Source organism: Citrus clementina, unplaced genomic scaffold (assembly GCF_000493195.1).
Source record: "Citrus clementina cultivar Clemenules unplaced genomic scaffold, Citrus_clementina_v1.0 scaffold_3, whole genome shotgun sequence".
Taxonomy (NCBI): Eukaryota; Viridiplantae; Streptophyta; class Magnoliopsida; order Sapindales; family Rutaceae; genus Citrus; species Citrus x clementina.
In genome coordinates, this window is record NW_006262339.1 from 48373625 (window position 1) to 48392886 (window position 19262).

Consider the following 19262-nt stretch of genomic DNA (forward strand, 5'->3'; position numbering starts at 1 on the left):
TATATATAAAATATTTTTTTTATCATGAACGTATAATAATTGGTAATAAAAATAAATATTTTATATTATTAATTTTATTTTTTATTTTGTTATCACAACATAATTGGTAATAATAATAATTTCTTTAAAGTTAATGACTTTATTTCCTAATTAATAAGGATAACTTTAGATTTTTATAATAAATATGAAATTGTATTAAGAATAAATGTGATTTTTAAAATTAAATTTTGAAAATTTACACTTTTCCAAAATCGTAGGATGAAGTAATTTTACCGAAAATAATGTCTAAATATTTTTTTTTACTAAACACTAAAATTAAATTTTTTAAAATCTTTTAAAATTATTTTTAAACCTCTAGAAAACAATCTAAGCATGCCCGAGTCAACAAAACACTTTGATCAATCGCCCACATTACGAAATTGAAGCCTATAGGAATGTAGAAAATTTCATGGGGATGGTGAAATATCCATTCGTGATGTTTTGATTTGGAAATTGGAATGGTGACTAATAATGGCGTCGTTGATTGCAGTACAAGGTTGTGGAATTTTGTGCCTTGCGAGAACGTGGTAGCTGCCTAGTGGAGGCCACGGCTGTAGCAACGGGTCAATTGCATTTATTTTAGCGGCACCATGATGTTTTATTGATAACAACACATTCAATTTATTTTCTTCAAAAAAACAAATCTCGAAATTGGTTGGTTTGGTCAATAATTAATAAATACTGGTTCATGAATTTTAGCAATTGCGTTTTTTTTCTTCTTCTTTTAAGTGCTTAGATTAAACGAAATGCTCATAAAAGTCAAGTACCGCTTCTTGGAATGTTCGGTTAATTTGTCCCCGTCAATATATTGATTGAATTTCATTTTCACAAAGGACAATTTGTGTTTTTTTTTTTTTATTGAACGAAATGATATCGATATAATATACTTGAATATTGTTTAAAATGGCTCAACTCCCTTGATATTAAGAGAGCACAATGTTTTTTTTAAGCTATATTTATAGACATCTAATCATATAATATATTTGTAAATTATAATAATCAAAATAACACTGACGTGTGAACCGAGATTCCATTTACAAAAATTATTAACGTTTTTCATTAAAATCAATCTAAAATTAGATGACAATCCACATGATCTTTGAGGTAGATTAGATGTTCCTCGAGTGTTAAATGAGAGTCGAATTTTAGATTGTGTCATAATAAAATTATTAAGGAGAGTCCCCGATTAATCTTTTTTTATTATAAATATCAATAGAGATATGATTGTAATATATATCAATATATTAAAAAAAATTAGATGATAATCCATCATGCAGCCATCGCCTAAAAAACTATTAATAGATTAAGTTTAACAAAATTTTGGTGCGTGTATCATTTTTCTAATTCAAAAAATTATACTAATTTTGTCTATTTAAATTGGCGTTTCCACAGTTAATATTTTCCTTTTATTTATTTTTTCTTGTTTTTCGTATTAAGGCAAACAATTAACCAAGGTCAATCTTAAATTATAAGCACAGATCTTATAAAATTATAAACTTTTCAAATATAAAACTAAGTAGACTTGCGTGTAGCATTGTTACTGAATATGCTTTTTCAGTTTTGCTTATTATATGCATTCATCTAAAACAATGTTAATTGCATTCATACGAGCTTAGAGAATAAACAATTTTATACTTTCATTTGAAAAGGACAAAGATATTAAAATATTTTTGTGGCCATTTTTCTCGTTCAACTTTGTTTTGTATTGATAAAGATGGACTTTGGAAGTTTTGTAATTTAATAGTATACTTTTTTCTCCTTTTGGATATCCTTATATTCAGTACTTGTCCAACCTGTGAACCTTGTCTTTCTCTAAATTAAAAAAATAATCCGCATCTAATGCAATAATATGTTTTAAGGTGCACCGTAAATCATATTTCAATTATTTTTGAAATCGACGGATAAGATCAAAGGCTTTGCCGCTTTTTATAATCACTCACGGTAAATGGCAAGAAGAGGCATTATGGATGATGCTTTGCTTGCCCATAACTATAGCCATGTGACATGTAGTTTTATAAAAACAAGGTGATTGCTGATTAGTCAATCATGAGCGTCAATCATGAGCTGGTTTCTTCAATTTCATATACCCAAAAACAAATCTTCTCAATAAATATATATATACACACACCCAAAAACAAATAATAAAAGTTTTAAAAAAATTAAAAAAAAAAAACAACATATTAACGTCTATCAGGAGATATGCATTAAAAGGTTACTCAGGAGAAAAAAAATTAAAAATGATAATATTAAAAAACAATCGACTGAATTAGACCAAAAATTGACTTATTTTTAGTTTATTATTAATAAATGAAACTCGTTACTTTCATAGAGGGCAACAAGGTAGATGCCCAGATAAATATTTTTCGATAATCGTTATTTGTCGGACAAAAAGAGAATTGGTGAGCATCGTTATTATGGAAATTATAATTAAGTTTAATTTTGGTTTCACGTTCGTAATAAATTTCTTTACATTATTTATTTATTTTATTTAAAAAAAAAAAAGCTGTTACGTCTTACGCCAATCGAGTTTATCAGTTGCTAACCCCAATTTTAAAAAATTTGAGTTAAGATAAAATATCGTACAAAAATGACTCATATTTTACGGCGAAATCTAAGTAAATATATATATATATATGTGAAAAACACATATTGCATCAATCATCTGTTAAAAGCCTCACGTAAAGAATGCCTGCAAAACACATAACAGATGATAAGCTTAGACCGACAATTTAGTCTCGTCATTCAATCGATGACCAGGCAGCCTTTGGCAACCACCTGACCAGCCGTGATTCAATGAAACACAAATGGCATGACAGAGTCTATTGGCAAGAAGAACCGGGAAGAAGACGAGTATGTATGTTTGAAGAGCGAGTCTTTGTTTAAGATATTGCATGCGCACTCGTATTTAGGGGTTACTCTTTCAATAAAAAGTTGTAACAATCCATTAAATATTTAGTAACGCAACAACAGAATTAATTTGGGGGAAAAAGAAGAGGGAAGAGGAAGGCTACCCTTCAGAAAATTGGAATTGAGAAGAGTGAGGATATTAGAAGATTTTGGCACAACCGGGTGACATTATTCCGTAATCATAATAACTAATATAAATTTCATTTACATACCTTGGTTCAAAATTCGGTGTATTTAATTAAAACCGGGGAAAAAAATGGAGCCGGAATAGAAATGGCCGAACCTTTGGTGGGTCATTGTATGAAGTAATAATTATTAAACTTTAATAGATACATGATTTGCGGTAGTATCGGCGAAAAGTTGATTGCTAGTTCGTTTTGTCTGTTTTATTTTATTTTATTTATTCTTGTTGATGTTGTTATTATTATTATTTTGTTGGTTTAAGAATGTCATACTTTCATTCATTGAGATGAGAAAATAGTAAGTAGTAACATTACATTAATTTGGAAACTTGCCAGCCAAACAACAGATTCCATGTTCCTTAAAAGCCTTCTTAACTAAGGAGTGAGCAAAATAAAGTTTGAAATTTTTCTTTGTACTTCATAAGTTTGCTACCCTTTCTATTACTTAATAAGTTTGCTACCTCTTAGCAGTCTATATATGTGATCAATATTGATAAACTCACATTTTTAGCCACTTAGATGATGAATATATATATATATATATATATATATATATATATATATATATATATATATATATGAAATTATTCTCAGGGGTGCGGACACCCATATTTTTTTAAATACGGACACATTTTTAAACTCTGCAATTAAAAAGAATTAGTTATTAGATGAACTATAAAACCATGCGGTTTTAAAGAGTTAAAAACTAACTCTCTTAAATCCCACGAGTTTAAAGAGTGTCTGCATGAAAAATAAATAAGGTTACCCACACTAGATAAGTACAATATATATACACACACACACACGAGAGCCAGCTAATTATGGCATACGTGTTTCTTATCATCCATAATTATGAGTTTGAGAGCCAGCTAATAACCACTCTTGTTTGAATAATGTCCCTTTTTATGATAATGCCAAAGCATCTCATGCACTTCGGGCTCACTTGATAATGGGATCCTTCTAATTACTTTAGCATCATCCACTTAAAATGTTGGTTTATCAAGCTTTCATTCCATTTATGATCTGAATTGATTAAATCCACTACCTTTGTGTCTACTGGCAAAGATGAATTAAAAATCGGCATGAAATTCTTTGGCCTAGGAGTCCAATTACTTGAACAAACCTGAATTTTGTCTCCACTTCCTACTATCCACGCAGTCGCCTATCGAATAACTTTCTTACCCCACAAAATGCTTCGCCATGTGAAAGATGGATTTGATCCAGGCGTAGCATCCAAAAAATGAGATTGCCTAAAGTATCTAGCTTTTAGGATTCCGGCAACTGAAGAATGTGGATGCTAAATCAGCCTTCACTCCTGCTTTGCAACTAAGGCAAGGTTAAAATCGGAGATATCTCTAAACCTCGTGCCTCATTTTTCTAGGAAGCAGGCATTTTGAAACTAAAAACATATGGTAGATCTATGATTTTCTTTGCTGCACTGGCATAATGCTTTACATATTTCATCGGTCATTATTACTTTTTTATACCTTTCAGATAAGAAGCTATTGTTGTGTTTCATATGCCATATTAAGAGAAATAATAGATAGACTATCTTAATACATTGCCTCTAAAAGGTCTTTATGTGATAAGTCACCACGTAATTATGATCCAGCCATGCAATCCAACCAAGGATTATCAAATGACTAATTCACTCAATTAATATTAAATTAGAATTGTATCATATAGCATAACAAAATCATTTCATTCTCTAATTATACTATTTGTATAATTCATTAAAATTTCCTATTATGAATGTGATGTCATTTTTATATATTAATAATGATTAACTTATCAATATATTAATATTCACTAAATTAATAACCGTTTTCATAGTCGTATAGCTATTAAATTTATCGAGATTCTACTATACATGTTTAATTAATAAAAGAATGGTAAAAGATTTACTTAGTTTCTGATCCTTATTCCGAGATGTAAAAATAATATGAAACAAAAGTTAATTAATTATGTTTGGTAAATATAATTTTTAAATAATATTTTTGAAAGAATTAATAAGGTGTAATTTTTAAATAATATTTTCTTAAAAATAAATAAAGGTATATTATAAGTTCTTCTATAAAATAATTATTAGATAAAATCATATTGAATTAAAAGTCGTAGTTACAAGTATTTACCAAATATTTTACAATTATGACTTTCAAGCAAGATCTAATTATTCGACAAGTGAAGTAATTTTTGTTTCAATTTATTTTTATCCTAATTTATAGGCTCCCGGATTTTAAACGCATGTGTATTGTACGATAAAAACCTTTGACAATGCATGATGGACAATTTTTACATCACAGAGAGACTTTTACCGCTTCGCCAATTGTGAAATCACGTCACCTGCTGTAATTTTATTCTCTGAAAGTGATTTAAGAGCAAAAATACCCTAACGATAAACCTCACCTCAATCCTAGCAAGAGAAAACAAAAGTTGGAACATTTTAATGATTATTCATGAAATTTAAATTAACATCAAAGCTACTCCTAAGATTTGCCAAGTGCGGTTGAGGCAGGATCGGGATGCAGCCTATCACTTACCATGCTTCGATAATTAGTCTATTTGAAAATTTATAAGTGTGTTTAAATGATTAAACCAGTACAAATGAAGATCACGTGATTCGTCCTTCGCTTAAAACTCTTAAAGACTTTCTTTAGAAGAGGATGAAACTTGCATGCGATACTTTTCTCACACATTTCTAACCTTTTTTTTTTTTATGATTACATGAGACTATTGCTCAAATTACAGTTCAAATTACAACTCATATTACATGAGGGTATAATTGATATGTACAATCATATATTTATACTGAGCCCAATTGATATGAATGCTGATATGACACCGCTCAGATTTTTAACCCTCTCAAATATTCGAGGGATGTCAAACTCCCATCCTGGAAGAAAGACTGTCTTCACTCGAGCTCAAGGGCTCCAAGGAAGAATATTTAAATTAAACCCCTACAATGCGACTGCGGAGGCTCGAATCCCTTTCCTCACATTTGTGAGGGAGGGGCTCCGGCCACTTGGGCTAAGCCCAAGTGGTTCACACATTTATAACCTTAAATGACAGCAAATGAACTACTAAAAGGTGATACAAAATGGGAATAGGGCTGTCTACAATATAATATACCAAGTTTTGTATTACGGCATACACATTTGGCTTCGAAACAATCATGGGGGATTTGAACTTGTAAATTATAATTTAGTTGATACCAACGAAAGGCAACTGCTTTGTATGTCGGTGCCAAAAATACCAGAAAAGTTGCAGGCATGGGTGCTGGAATTTTTGGGGAGGATACCCACTTACCCCATATGCGAGTGCCATATGTCCAATATATTGATGGAGCGAAATGAATGAGAACCCATAAGAAAATCGAGTGCAAAAGTCAAAAAGTCATCAATATCTAATTTCCTACTTTTAGTACTTCTTTTGCTTTGCACAATCGAATCTACTGGATGCCCCATCTGGGTTTCAATAACACATTTTTTTTTTTCCTCGCTAGGCATTAACACGCCTTTCAACTATTTGTTGTAAGTTAATGCAGCAATAAAGTGATGCCACGTGTTTTAAGAAATAAAAACATTAAGGACTATTTCTATATGACTCTTTAATAGCAGAAACTCTCTTGATCATAAGAACATTCAAGCAGGGATCATCAGGCTAACCTCAAACATAATAAGTTTTAAAGTTCGTCTTACTCTCTCTAAAGAAAGCCTAATATGTCTTTTAGTATTGATGTGATGGGCCACTATATTTATACTAGCTCACACTATGGACCAATGAGCTTCCCTCAATTCAACAATTCCCTCTCTAAGCACTTCAATTGATCACCTGCGAATGAAAGGGACAACAGATTAGAATTAGATAGTGGCCTTAAGGAGACCATGGGCATGAACAGCAAACAGAAGTCAGGGAGCACCTGACTTCTTTGAACTTCCTAGATGTTCAATAAGGAGGCGTGTAAAGGAGCCCGAGAACCCACTATGCCAAAGGAGGGCACATATTAAGGAGCTCCACATGTCGATCAAGAAAAGTATCCAAACGGCTCAAATATTTTGTATCACAGGCACTAGTATCATACCGTCCCCATTTGAGGAGGGATCAGGCCGGTAGGCCTCCTCCACATGTCTAAATGGACCTCAGGATGCCCTCAGAAATACTCCGTATAAATGGTTAAGTATATGGATAAGGAAAGTATCTCCTTATCTTTGAACGAAAAGATTGTTCTCGCTTATAAAATCACCTCTCCTATCATTTTACCTGCCTCACTTGACTACCAAAGGCCACATCTAGCCTGCCTTCTAATGACATTCTTTTTTTGCAGATCCCTAAACACTATTTTTTTAAGAGGTTTTCCACCCTCCGAAATACTGTAAAGCTCAATAGTACATACAAACTTTCGCAACCAATTAAAAAATAAATCCTTTCTAATGTTTTAACTTACAAAAAAAAAAAAAAAAAAGGCTAAAACACTATTCCTTCAATATTGGTAAAGTAATTGAGAAGATTTCATAAGAGACAATATAAGGAATATGCCAGTAAGCATATACTTATCTTGCGCTGTTTCGATTGTGATTGCTGTAGCGCTGCTCATAATTGAATTTTGAATTTTGAGCCGCTTATTTTTCAACTGTGCAGCAAATCTTCTCTTTTGCAAAAACATATGGAATCTGATTTCAAAAGCAAAAGAAATTCCATGGGCTGGCCACAGGAGTAGTTCGTGCATAGTTTACAAATTTTTTTTTTTTAAAAAAAAAAAAAAGAGCACGAAAATGGTACATCAGTAAAATGTAAATACTGATTTATATATTTCTCTTATATATATATATATATTTCTTTTTTTTTTACTGGGGCCATGTCGAAGTATATACGCCGACACCAAACAAGAAGCGAGCTAATATTAAATTATTAGAAAAAGAGATAAGTAGTTAACAGCGCAGTAGCGAAAGTGACCTCACCTCACCAGCAATTAGATTAGATGAAGCCGATGAGTATGAGGCAAAAATTGGGGACCAATTGAACAAAATATTGACGAAGTGATGGTCATTTTCGATATCCCAAAGTAAGTATGATCAGTTGATTAATTCATTCATTTATACTCATGCCAAAAAGCGAATAAAAATTGCGGCAATTTGTATTCTTCCCAAAATTTTATATTTTCAGAGGCATCTCAATGATTTATGGCGGATAGGATAAATCCAAATCCAGCCGAGTAGGATATCTTAGCCGCGTGGAAATTGTGAAATCTGCCGGCCTTCATTTCTATATAGGCATGCTTGCTATTTATTTTATCGTCTTCAGTTCAGCTGACAAAGCTTAAATCATTTTTAAGTGCTCATGGGTTACATGTGCTTAAATCTTAATGCAAATGAATGAGAATGACCCCTAACAGCCGTGGCAGTTAAAAACAGCTGGTACAATAATTTGATGTGTATCGCTCTACAAGAATCAGGGTAGGCCGAGTTTGTGGACTTTTTTCCGCCCAGTGAATGCCCTCCCTTATTGGAAACCAAATTCGCCTTTTCTTTCGAATTTTGTTGCAATACGAGTGTATATATATATATATATATATATATGCAAGATACAATAAAAATAAATAAATAAATGAGCTCGTAACAATCCCACCATCCGAAAAGTTAGGTTCACGAATATGGATCAACTTGACTCCGTATCCGCCTATGGCCAGTTCAGGTGTGAACAGTTGACAGACAAACAGATCAAGCCGCAAAAGCGAGCGGCAGTGCACGTGGGGTACCCTACAAAATGGACTTGTATTTTTTTTATTGCACGCGACGCACGTTTACTTCTCTCTTTAAAAACTTTGAAAGCCACTTTGTTTAGCACCGACCATTACGGCCCTTTCTCCTTACATGGAGCCCCAGGACCAAACGACTTCAGTCATTTACTGTATTTTCTTTCTGAAAAAAAGAAAGAAAAATGAATTTGAAAATCATGCTTGAGTTGAATTCAAAGGAGTCATGATAAAATTAATTGAATTATTTGTTATTATTATTTGGTAATCAATTGCTTCTTTGGTCCAAAACAAGGCGTTCCTCAGTTAGCAAAGAAGCTTCAATTTGTTTAATAAGCAGAGACCCCAATGCATTTTTAGACGAGCACATACGTATAGAAAACGTAAGGAAACTAAAATGATATTTTCTATGAGTAAGCTATTATTATTACTGTTAATTCTTGTATACTTATTTATTAACAAATTGATATGACATCTTATGATTATATAAATAAATTATTTAGATAAAGTCGTGTTGTCGCTCAATCGATCATGCCGTGCCGTATTAATTTGTAATTATTAGTCATTTTCTATTGGTAACTTTTGTAATGTATTTGGGTCAAATTCTTAAATCCAAAATCGTGTTTGGCCATTAGGGTACTATTCCAAAAGTGATAAATGACAAACAATTAACATTAAAAGTCCTTATTGTCACAAAAAGGTTTTTTTTTTTTTTTGAAAAGAAAAAAAGTAGGATGATATTTTTATTGATCACACCAATAAAACGTCGTTCGTTGCATATAGAGTCCCTGTTAACGAAATAAAGTGATCTATTCGATGACGTGACCCAAATTAGTTGTACCAGGTTTCTCGAACTTAATCATTTTTCTTATTGGTCAGTCATTTTTCTTCTGCTTGTTTGACATAATTATTAGTAAAAATTCATTGTACCTTAAATGCTTCTCGATCAATTAACGACGCCTTAATAAAGAAGGTGAATGGATTTTGCTAATTTAGATCAAACGCAAAAGAGAAAGTTGTCTCACGCATCCGCGACAGTGCAAATGGGATACCCTGTCAGCATCCACTTGATTTTATCCAAGTGAAAAGTGATTAAAAGGGGAGAATGAGTTCATCGATCCACGAATAATTTTAAACTCAGTAAGGTAAGGTCAGCGTTTGAAATTTAGGTTGAAATATTATAAGGTAATTTATTTAATTAATGTTAATAACAATAATATTTACTAATTTTTTAAACATGCTTATTTTATAAATTTATTCATTTTGAGTATAAATTTTAAAAGTTAGTCGGAGATTATTTTTTATAATCAGATTGTTAAGTGAAACCACAAAGTCTTTTCACATAACCTTAATATTTTAACAAAAAAAAAAATTCATCTTAAAATATATTTTCATTAATCTTGATATATGAATCAAAGACAATTTAAACCTATATCTATTTTAGTCAATAAATAATAAAACAAAATTTTTATAATAAAATTTACTAAACATATAAATTTTATTTTTTAAATTCACAGTAACTACAACAATACAATTTACCAAATTATTTTTTAACTAGTAAGTTATCTCATTTTCACTGTAAAAACAACTAATTTCATCACTCGTTGCAGTCCTAAACCGGCCTCAATTCCCATGAACTGCAATGACAAATTGATGATTGATTGAATTGGAGAAATTTCCAAAGTTTACCAAAGGATGCTTGAAAGAAAATAAATAAATAAATAATTTATTGATTATAAAATTGTCAATCATGTCGCTGCAGAGCGCAGATTGCTGCTGCCGTCTCTTCGCACAGGATACGTGCATGCATCCATTTCTTTATTGTCGACAAGATACAACCTCGTTGGCTAATGATCATGCATGCATCCTATAAAAAGCACAAATATGATGTGATTTTGGAGATTGATTAATTAAATTGAAACCAATCACACTATATCTCATATCACAACCCACAGTAGCAAGCGTAGTAGCATTGCGATGTTTCGATCCCAAGCGAAAGAATCTGGGGATATTAATGATGAATTTTGACACCAAGATTTCAGAAATAATTCAACTAATCTCTTTTGATCAATAAAGAGGCGGATACAATTGATTGAATACTTTTGACCCATTCACGATGGCCGATCAGGGGCCTTAACAAAGTAACTAAACATCTATTCAGCACGCAAAATAAAATTTAAAGAGAGTAAAATTTGAGGTGAACTAACACTTTACCTGTTTTGCTTGCGAATTTTCTACTATAGAGATTCAAATGCTTTTAGTTTGTTTTACGCTTTTTTGATTATATATTCACGTGAATTCACAACAATTAAGTAACAACGATGATACTTGATCTTCTTAATTTGTCTTACCGGTCCCTACTTTTTAATTGATTATTCTCCCTCATTTTTTTTAATTGATTCACAATTTGAATCAAATATTAACTTTTAATCACATCCCTATTTGAAATTAAACTAAAAAAAGGAAAATCAAAACCGATATCATCAATAACAACAAAATCCACCACTAGTTTATCAAATTTAACAAAACTCAATACTAAAATTCATCATATGTTGGTGGAGGCACTCTATTGATTGATTGATAGAGAAGAAGATAAGCAGTGATAGTGATGAACTTGTTGTTGATGGAGATAGGTGGTGGGGCGATGGTTATGTCGGATAGAACCGGGGTGGGGGGAGGGAGAATAAAAATAAAATAAAATAAAATAATTATAAGGGAGAATAAAATAAAATAATTTATTTTATATTTTAAATAAGGATAATTTTGGAAGGTAATGAGATAAATTAAAAAATAAGGACTGGTGAAACAATATGAAGGGGTCGAATATCACTGCTTATCTTCTTTACCCTTGAGTAGTTAACGCCTTCATATTCTATGATGCTTGTATTTTGGGCCCTTAAATTTTGAAACCGTAGAGGGGCTTACCTTGGTCTATTTCGATCATTTTGAGCTCAAGTTTGAAAGTGCCACTTTTGGTAAAGCCCAAAGTAGTTTTAGTCTCGGTCCAACGAAGCCCACAGGGTCCTTTAAAAGGGAAGTTCATATACTGCACACAAACGCGTTAGAATAAGCCCAGTTTCTTTTTTAGTTGAAATTAAGCCCAGTTTCAATTCAATAAATATCTACCGTTTATTAGTTGAAATTTAAATGTGCTCATCTTTTCATGATTTTCAATCACGTATGAATGTATTGCATTATACGGTTAATTCTTCTATACATTCTTATATCAAAATGTTAGTAAAAAAAAATTAAGCTCAGCCCAACATTAAGTTCAAACTTCTTAGTTGGTTAGCCATTTGATACGAGTTACTTAAAATCATCATGCTCATAAACCATTCTGTCTTTAATTAAACTACGCATAGTAGTCTTCGATAAAAAAAACTTACAGTTTTATCTTCAGGGGATGGATCAATATGTTTTGCTCTTACAACTACAAGGGAAGCTAGAAATCAGAAACAAAGAAGTTAAGAGAATAATTGTCTCTCACACCAACTTTAGTGGAGAAGTTAGTTAATTTGTTATTTGTGTTCAGGCATGGGGTGGGGAGGAGTGGATCAACGGCGTGTGAAATTAAAAATTAAAAGAGGCCCTAATATTTTGAACGAACACGATTCGAGCACATCAAACTTGACCAAAATAATTTCAGAATCCCGTGCGCGATTACTTTAAAAAAAAAAAAAAAGTGTTCGTCATACATTAATAATATCGATAATTTATTTAAAAATTTTAAATATTGGCCAAACACGAGGGACCAAAAATTTATTTTTGCACCATCGGTGTGCTGGAATCCAGCGTTCAGAAAATGACGAGGTTTGGTGGCGATTCAGAACCAATTAAAATCTGCCATGTCTAATTAACGGCGTCGTGAAATAACCCTCTAGGTTTCCGTTTATGCATGCAACATAAAAAAGTCCCCAGGTGGCAGGTGCGCTTACCTTACCCTTTACTGGCGTTATCCCTTTTCCTGGGGACCCCATTTTTAGGTGGTGTCAATCGTACAATACAAACCACTAACTGGCACCAACTAAAACTGATCAGCTGCTGCCGAGACCACGCGATCCTGCGGATATTGCTCTTGAAATTTTGAAAATCTATCATTTTGATAACGGACCTGTCTATGGTACACATTCTGTAACAAACATCTCCCGTCATCCCACCATCCGATTTTCTATTGTTTAGTTTCTCACTCCACATCCAACCACATCCAACGGCTGATGCTGCAGTCTGTAGCTTACAGATTCTGTAAGCTAGTCAAGTCCTTTGATAACATTCATATTCCCTGATCAAGCACACGCTTGACGTGCGTGGTACAATTATTTTGGAGTCCTAGCAGTCATGGACTCAACACTTGTACGATGACCTCTCAAACTTACACGTGGCAGTCATAATTGGTGAGTTCCAAGTTGATGCCTACTTAAGCGAGTGTGATACGCCCATCAAAGCGCTTATATAGATACACAAATGATGACGTCCAAATGAGCGCACGCCGTCACTCGCACAGAGTCACAAAAGTTGACACTCCACTTTCAGTCCTCGGAAGCCGTCAACAAAATCTTCGTCAGTAACAGATGCAAATTATCATCGCCGCCCGATAATCGCCGGAGATCCGACACCCGACCGATCAATTGAAAGTGCGAAAGGACACGACTGCTTGCTGTCTGTCTTTTTCTGGTAGCCTAGGGTTTGGTATCATTGATGGCTTCGGAGGATGTGAAGACGAGCGAATCGGCGGTGTCGAAGATCGTTAATCTGGCGGAAGAGGCCAAGCTTGCAGGAGAAGGCGTCAAAGCCCCAAGCTATGCTGTTCTCAGTATTTGCAAATCTCTCGTTGCTGGAGGAGTTGCCGGCGCAGTGTGAGTCTTTCTCTCTTCTTGCTTTACTATTGTTATTATTATTATTATTTACATTTCATTTGTATTATCTCCGTGAAAATTAATGAAAAGTTGTATTATTATGTTGTAAAGTGAGTGATTCAATCAATACTGTATGTTAAAAGAAAGGGGGGAAATTTTGATTCTTGGATTCTTTTGTGCTGGGGATGGAAATGAGTTTAGAAGGATGAACAGATAAATCTTTCTAGCAAATATCAGAATCAACCTTAAAGGAATGATCTTTTCAATTGTTGCAATAGTGATGTGAAATCATTCTGTTCTATAAATTGTTTCTGATAAGCATAAAGTTCAATTGTCTATTTTGAAAATTTCAACCTCAATATCTTGTCAGTTTTCTGAAATGTATAAAATGAATTTTGATGCATTTTTTTAGTAAGCACTGAGAAGTGAACACTGTTTCTCTTAGAGGCAGGTTTATCACCATGCACTAATCATGAATGCACAATGAAGGTTTTGAAATTGCTTTAGAACAGATAGCTTACTGCTGAAAGAATCACTTGTTTTCAATTTGCTTTTAACATTATCAATTGACTAGCATATTTGCATATGCACCCTTTAAATTTTCTGTTGTTGTAGTTTTTTTCCATGTTGAATTTTCACTGACCTGACCACTGCTTTTTGCAGATCTCGCACTGCTGTTGCTCCATTGGAACGATTGAAAATACTACTACAGGTTGGCTCTGTAAATTATTTGTTCTGCTGACATTATGCCCTTGAGAACTTTCGTGCTGGAGTATTCATGGTTATGCTGACGAGTGCACTCATTCACATGTGCTTTAAATTCTGTAACACGCAGGTGCAGAATCCCCACAGTATAAAATATAATGGAACGATTCAAGGTTTGAAATATATATGGAGAACTGAAGGATTTCGCGGACTGTTTAAAGGCAATGGTACCAATTGCGCACGTATTGTTCCAAACTCAGCTGTCAAATTTTTCAGCTATGAGCAAGCTTCTAAGTATGATTCTCCAGAAACATAGTGCTGCATTGATTTAGTTTAATTCTAGATTAGTCTCATAATTGTGTTTTAAGTCGTTGAAACATCTTTAGTATTGGAGAAACTAAGAGTTTTAGTTGGTGATTTTGTTGCCTTTGTATGTTTCTTTTTGACAACTATAAGATTTAGTTGGATACAACTACTATGAAATTCTATCATAATTATAGTTATAGTCTATCCATAATTCTTATATTGCATTAACGCATTGGAGGCAAGGAAGAAATCGTTTGGTCAATCCAAGTTTCCATCTGATGTTATTGTTCTCTAATTGATTATAACTTTTGCTAACATGAGAGAATGACAAAATAGTCATTTAAAATGTATTCTTGAATCATAATCATGCTTCCATTTATGCAGTATGAGGGAGGGCGAATTTTATTGTACATTTCTCCTGCCACATTTATATTAGTTCTATACTTCTTTCTAAAACTTTTGAAATAAGGTTTTGTATATGACTATTTTTCTTGCTGATTTGTCATCACTATTTATCAACAGGGGAATACTGTATCTGTATCAGCATCACACTGGAAATGGTATGTCAACGTTTTGCTTTTTTCATAATTTGTGATGCTTGGAAGAATTATACGTTTCCCTTTTCAGAATAATTTGTCGCTTTTTGTCTAGTATGCCAAGAACAACGTCACTTGACTGTTCTTCTTCTTTTTTTTTTTTTTTCATTTTCTTCATGGAGGAATAGGGTGGATTGATTACTTGTTTTCAGTTACTGAGGGATATTGTCAATGGCAAATGTTACATACCTATTCTCATCCTTGCACGCACACCTACACCTCTCCCATGCTTGTTAATGTTGCTGATTTGATAATTTAATGAAAATGGTGTCTACTAATTATATATTATATATATAAATTGATAGTCATACCGTATTCCATGGGTTATGTTTTCACCATACTAGTCTTTTCCTGTAATGCATATTATTTCAAGTCCTCTGTTGTGCAATAACCTGAGAGGAATAGTGTCCTTATGCACCTGATCATTTCTTGAATCTAGTCATAGATGTTAATATTCAAGAATACAGGGTTCATGTAAGTTTCCTTGTTTTTGTTATATTCTGCAGAAGATGCTGAACTCACTCCTCTTTTACGCCTTGGAGCTGGAGCATGTGCTGGAATAATTGCCATGTCTGCCACTTACCCCATGGATATGGTACGGGGGAGGCTAACTGTTCAGGTATGTTGTTCTTAACTTTGATATGAATGGTTATATCACTATAGTAGGCTTTTGGGAAACCAGTTTCTTCTCTCTGTGAATGTTTTTTGCTTTTTTCGCCTTGAAGCAGACATAGAAAGAACTTGTATGTACTTTTTATTATGAAGAAGATGAAGTCTGTGACTAACAAAAATGGACATGATTTACTACCTTGTCGCATAGGAAGTTATATTATTTTTTCATTTGTCTTATCTTTGCAGACAGAAAAGTCTCCATACCGGTACAGGGGAATCTTCCATGCTCTTTCAACTGTGCTGCGGGAAGAAGGCCCACGGGCTTTGTACAGGGGCTGGTTTCCTTCAGTAATTGGAGTTGTAAGTACTATCTTTCCTAAATTTTTGTTGTGTATCTTAGCAGTGTGATCTTCTTCTTGTTTTCCCTCCCAAAAAAAATTGGTTATCAGGAAATAGGATTATTTATAGCCATCAGGCTATTTGTTATTCTTAGAAAATTTGCATTTGTGATTACTTTTAGAGCTGATAGGATTGCTATGGTGTGACCAACCCTTTGTAGATGGGCAAGTTTGAAAAAGATTTTAGTTTTATTTTCTTACACAAATTCTGCCTGATATCTCTTTGCAAAACAATTAACCAGACTTGGACATTTGAATAACTTGTGATAATGCAATGTGAACTTGGATTACATATTTTCAAAGAAACTAATGGAGGGAGAGAAAGTTGGTAAGTGATCCAAATTGCTCTGGTGCTCTAGCTGAATTTTCTCTTTACTCTTAAGATCTGGTTTTGAGAGAGACGTGCTGCAGTGGAAGAGTCAGCACGTTTGTCCTGGTTTCCCTTGATGCTGCATTACAATAACTCTTTTTCACACTGTTCAGATTTGTCCCGGTTTCACTTGATGCTGCATAACAATTACTTTTTATCACACTGTTAACATCAAGGTTCTGTTTTGTTATGCAATTTCCTTTATTTTCCGTTTGTGAGTCTTTATCATCTGTCATTTTATGTTTGCAGGTCCCCTACGTGGGTCTCAACTTTGCTGTGTATGAATCTTTAAAAGTTTGGTTAATCAAAACTAAGCCCCTTGGGTTAGCTGAAGATTCTGAGTTGAGTGTGACGACAAGACTAGCGTGTGGAGCTGCTGCAGGAACAGTTGGCCAAACTGTTGCCTACCCTCTTGATGTTATACGCCGAAGAATGCAGATGGTGGGTTGGAAAGAAGCTTCCTCTGTGGTCATTGGTGATGGGAGAAACAGAGCTCCTCTTGAATATAATGGCATGATTGATGCATTCCGAAAAACTGTCCGGCACGAGGGGTTTGGAGCATTATACAAGGGCTTGGTTCCCAATTCTGTGAAGGTTGGTCTGATTCTGTTTTCACTTGTTTAGTTTTAGTGAATTTAAAAGCTTGAATCCGTGAACATGTTTTCATGTTAGTGCTCTTTTATGTGTTCAGGTTGTTCCATCCATATCACTAGCATTTGTGACTTATGAGGTGGTGAAGGACATTTTAGGAGTTGAAATTAGAATATCAGACTGAAGTTTGTGGAACTTTGACATTTGTTGGACAGAGGTGTTATTTTTGTAGGGAAGGGGTTAGGGAAAAGGTAAAGTAGGCATTCTTGCCTTTTGTCTTTCTAAGGTCAAGTCTAGATACACGTTTGAGCTTGTGTTTATAATTCGCTTTCTTTTGTTTCCCATCTATGTTTCCCTGGGAACATTCTGTACCTTTCAACTTCCTATTCATGTGCCGTGTCAATAAGTTATGCAGAAGGAACAAAGCAGAAAATAAGCAAATTTTTGAGTCCTTCCTAGTAATTGATTTTACTTGATCTATCTCTCTCATGCACTGCATGTTATTGCACTATGAATATATCATTTAAATAATTGGATGCGAATGAGTGATGCAGTTTGTTAATAATTAATATTGAAGCTCTGCACTTGATTTTGGGATTATATATTTGCACCAACCATTGGGCATATAATCCTGTGATCATTTCCAGATCAAGCAGGTTTTATTTTATCCAGAAAAGTGAAGACAAATATTTTGACTGCTTGCTACATTGTGCTTATCATTGCTGTTGGTGTACTTGGCATATTTAATATAAAGGATAGTGAAATGTATACCAAATTCCCAAAACATATCATAATAATAAGAGAATGGTGTCAATGTACAATTTTATTTCATATAGTAATATGCTCGCTCTTCCTTTGATAGCTAGCCATAATTGATTGCTCTGATTTGTCTGCCCTCTGTTGACCCTATTATTTTTCTTCTCTACATTCTTCTGCAATGCCTGCCCCCCCCCAAAAAAAAGAAAAGGCTCTCAGTTAAATTTTGATGATATTGGGAAAAGTTGAAATATGTTTAAGTTTTGCAATGAACCTCCAATCTTTGATGGGCTGAAATCTTTCAGATGGTCGTCTCCCCAGTTTGACTTGGTTCAGTTCCCTTTTTCTGTTTTGAATTCTTGATTCGCAGGTGTCTTGGTTGCCTTTTCTAAACTCCCCGTCAAAATTCAGGCAATCGTCACCGGGTGTAGAGAGCGATGAAAGGAGCACAGTAAGGAGATTCATTTCAAGTAGAAAAGTTGAATCTTTTTGCACTGAATGGCCGCCTTTTTCATCTTCCAGCATCTGTTCTATTTTACTATGTGATTCTGTAAAATCATCTGCCATTTTCTGACCTACCTGTGTTGTAGAGGAGATCTTTTTCTTCTCCAATCGGGAGATCAAGGTGCTAAAACCTGAAACGCATTGGCAAAATTCACTCAGACGCAAATAGCGATGAAAAGTGAGCACCGTAACTCCGGAATTAATTGAATGAACCAAAGTGATCGGATTACAAAACCTCGGTAGGTTGCAGGCAAACTTTCTACAGAGGCCTAAAAATCTACAGCGGCCAAGTCGACAGCGGCTCTCAATGGGCTTTTTTGGGCTGTAAGGCCAGAGGGAAGGGGAGAGTCAATGGAGCTGAAAACTTCGGTGTACATCAAATCGTGCCGTGAATTTGTTCGCCGCTACCCTTAATTTATCTGTGGCTCGCCTTAAAGCAAGCATTACTTCAAGGATTGTATTTTTAACCAATAGCTCAGGACCTTTCAGACTTTAGTGCCAAGCGGTTGACAAATTAGTGTTCATTTGGAACTTTGTGCGGCACAAATTGTAATGATATACTTAATCTATCTCAATAACAATAGGAAAGTATTACATAATAATTATATCCTAACGCATATGGGTAACAATATCACAATGAAATAAGGATTCACACGTTCTTGGGTCACTTTCCTTTTTAATGTTGAAAATA

At 33.8% G+C, this 19262-nt stretch overlaps 1 protein-coding gene across 2 annotated transcripts; it reads left to right on the forward strand.

The window, feature by feature from the left end:
- The first annotated feature begins 13317 nt into the window (after positions 1 to 13317).
- Positions 13318 to 18810, forward strand: LOC18049831 (mitochondrial adenine nucleotide transporter ADNT1). 2 transcript variants are annotated; one of them, XR_002906422.1, is made up of 9 exons: positions 13318 to 13733; positions 14397 to 14445; positions 14569 to 14732; positions 15267 to 15304; positions 15847 to 15959; positions 16199 to 16312; positions 16970 to 17314; positions 17412 to 17562; positions 18438 to 18810. XR_002906422.1 is itself a non-coding variant. In XM_006444820.2 (8 exons), the coding sequence occupies exons 1-8, from the start codon at positions 13576 to 13578 to the stop codon at positions 17493 to 17495; spliced, it is 1065 nt and encodes a 354-aa protein (XP_006444883.1). In that variant the 5' UTR covers positions 13318 to 13575; the 3' UTR covers positions 17496 to 17752. The 2 variants fall into 2 exon arrangements, 1 of the variants encoding a protein (XP_006444883.1); XM_006444820.2 differs by lacking the exon at positions 18438 to 18810 and having other exon boundaries at positions 17412 to 17752.
- The last annotated feature ends 452 nt before the right edge of the window (positions 18811 to 19262 follow it).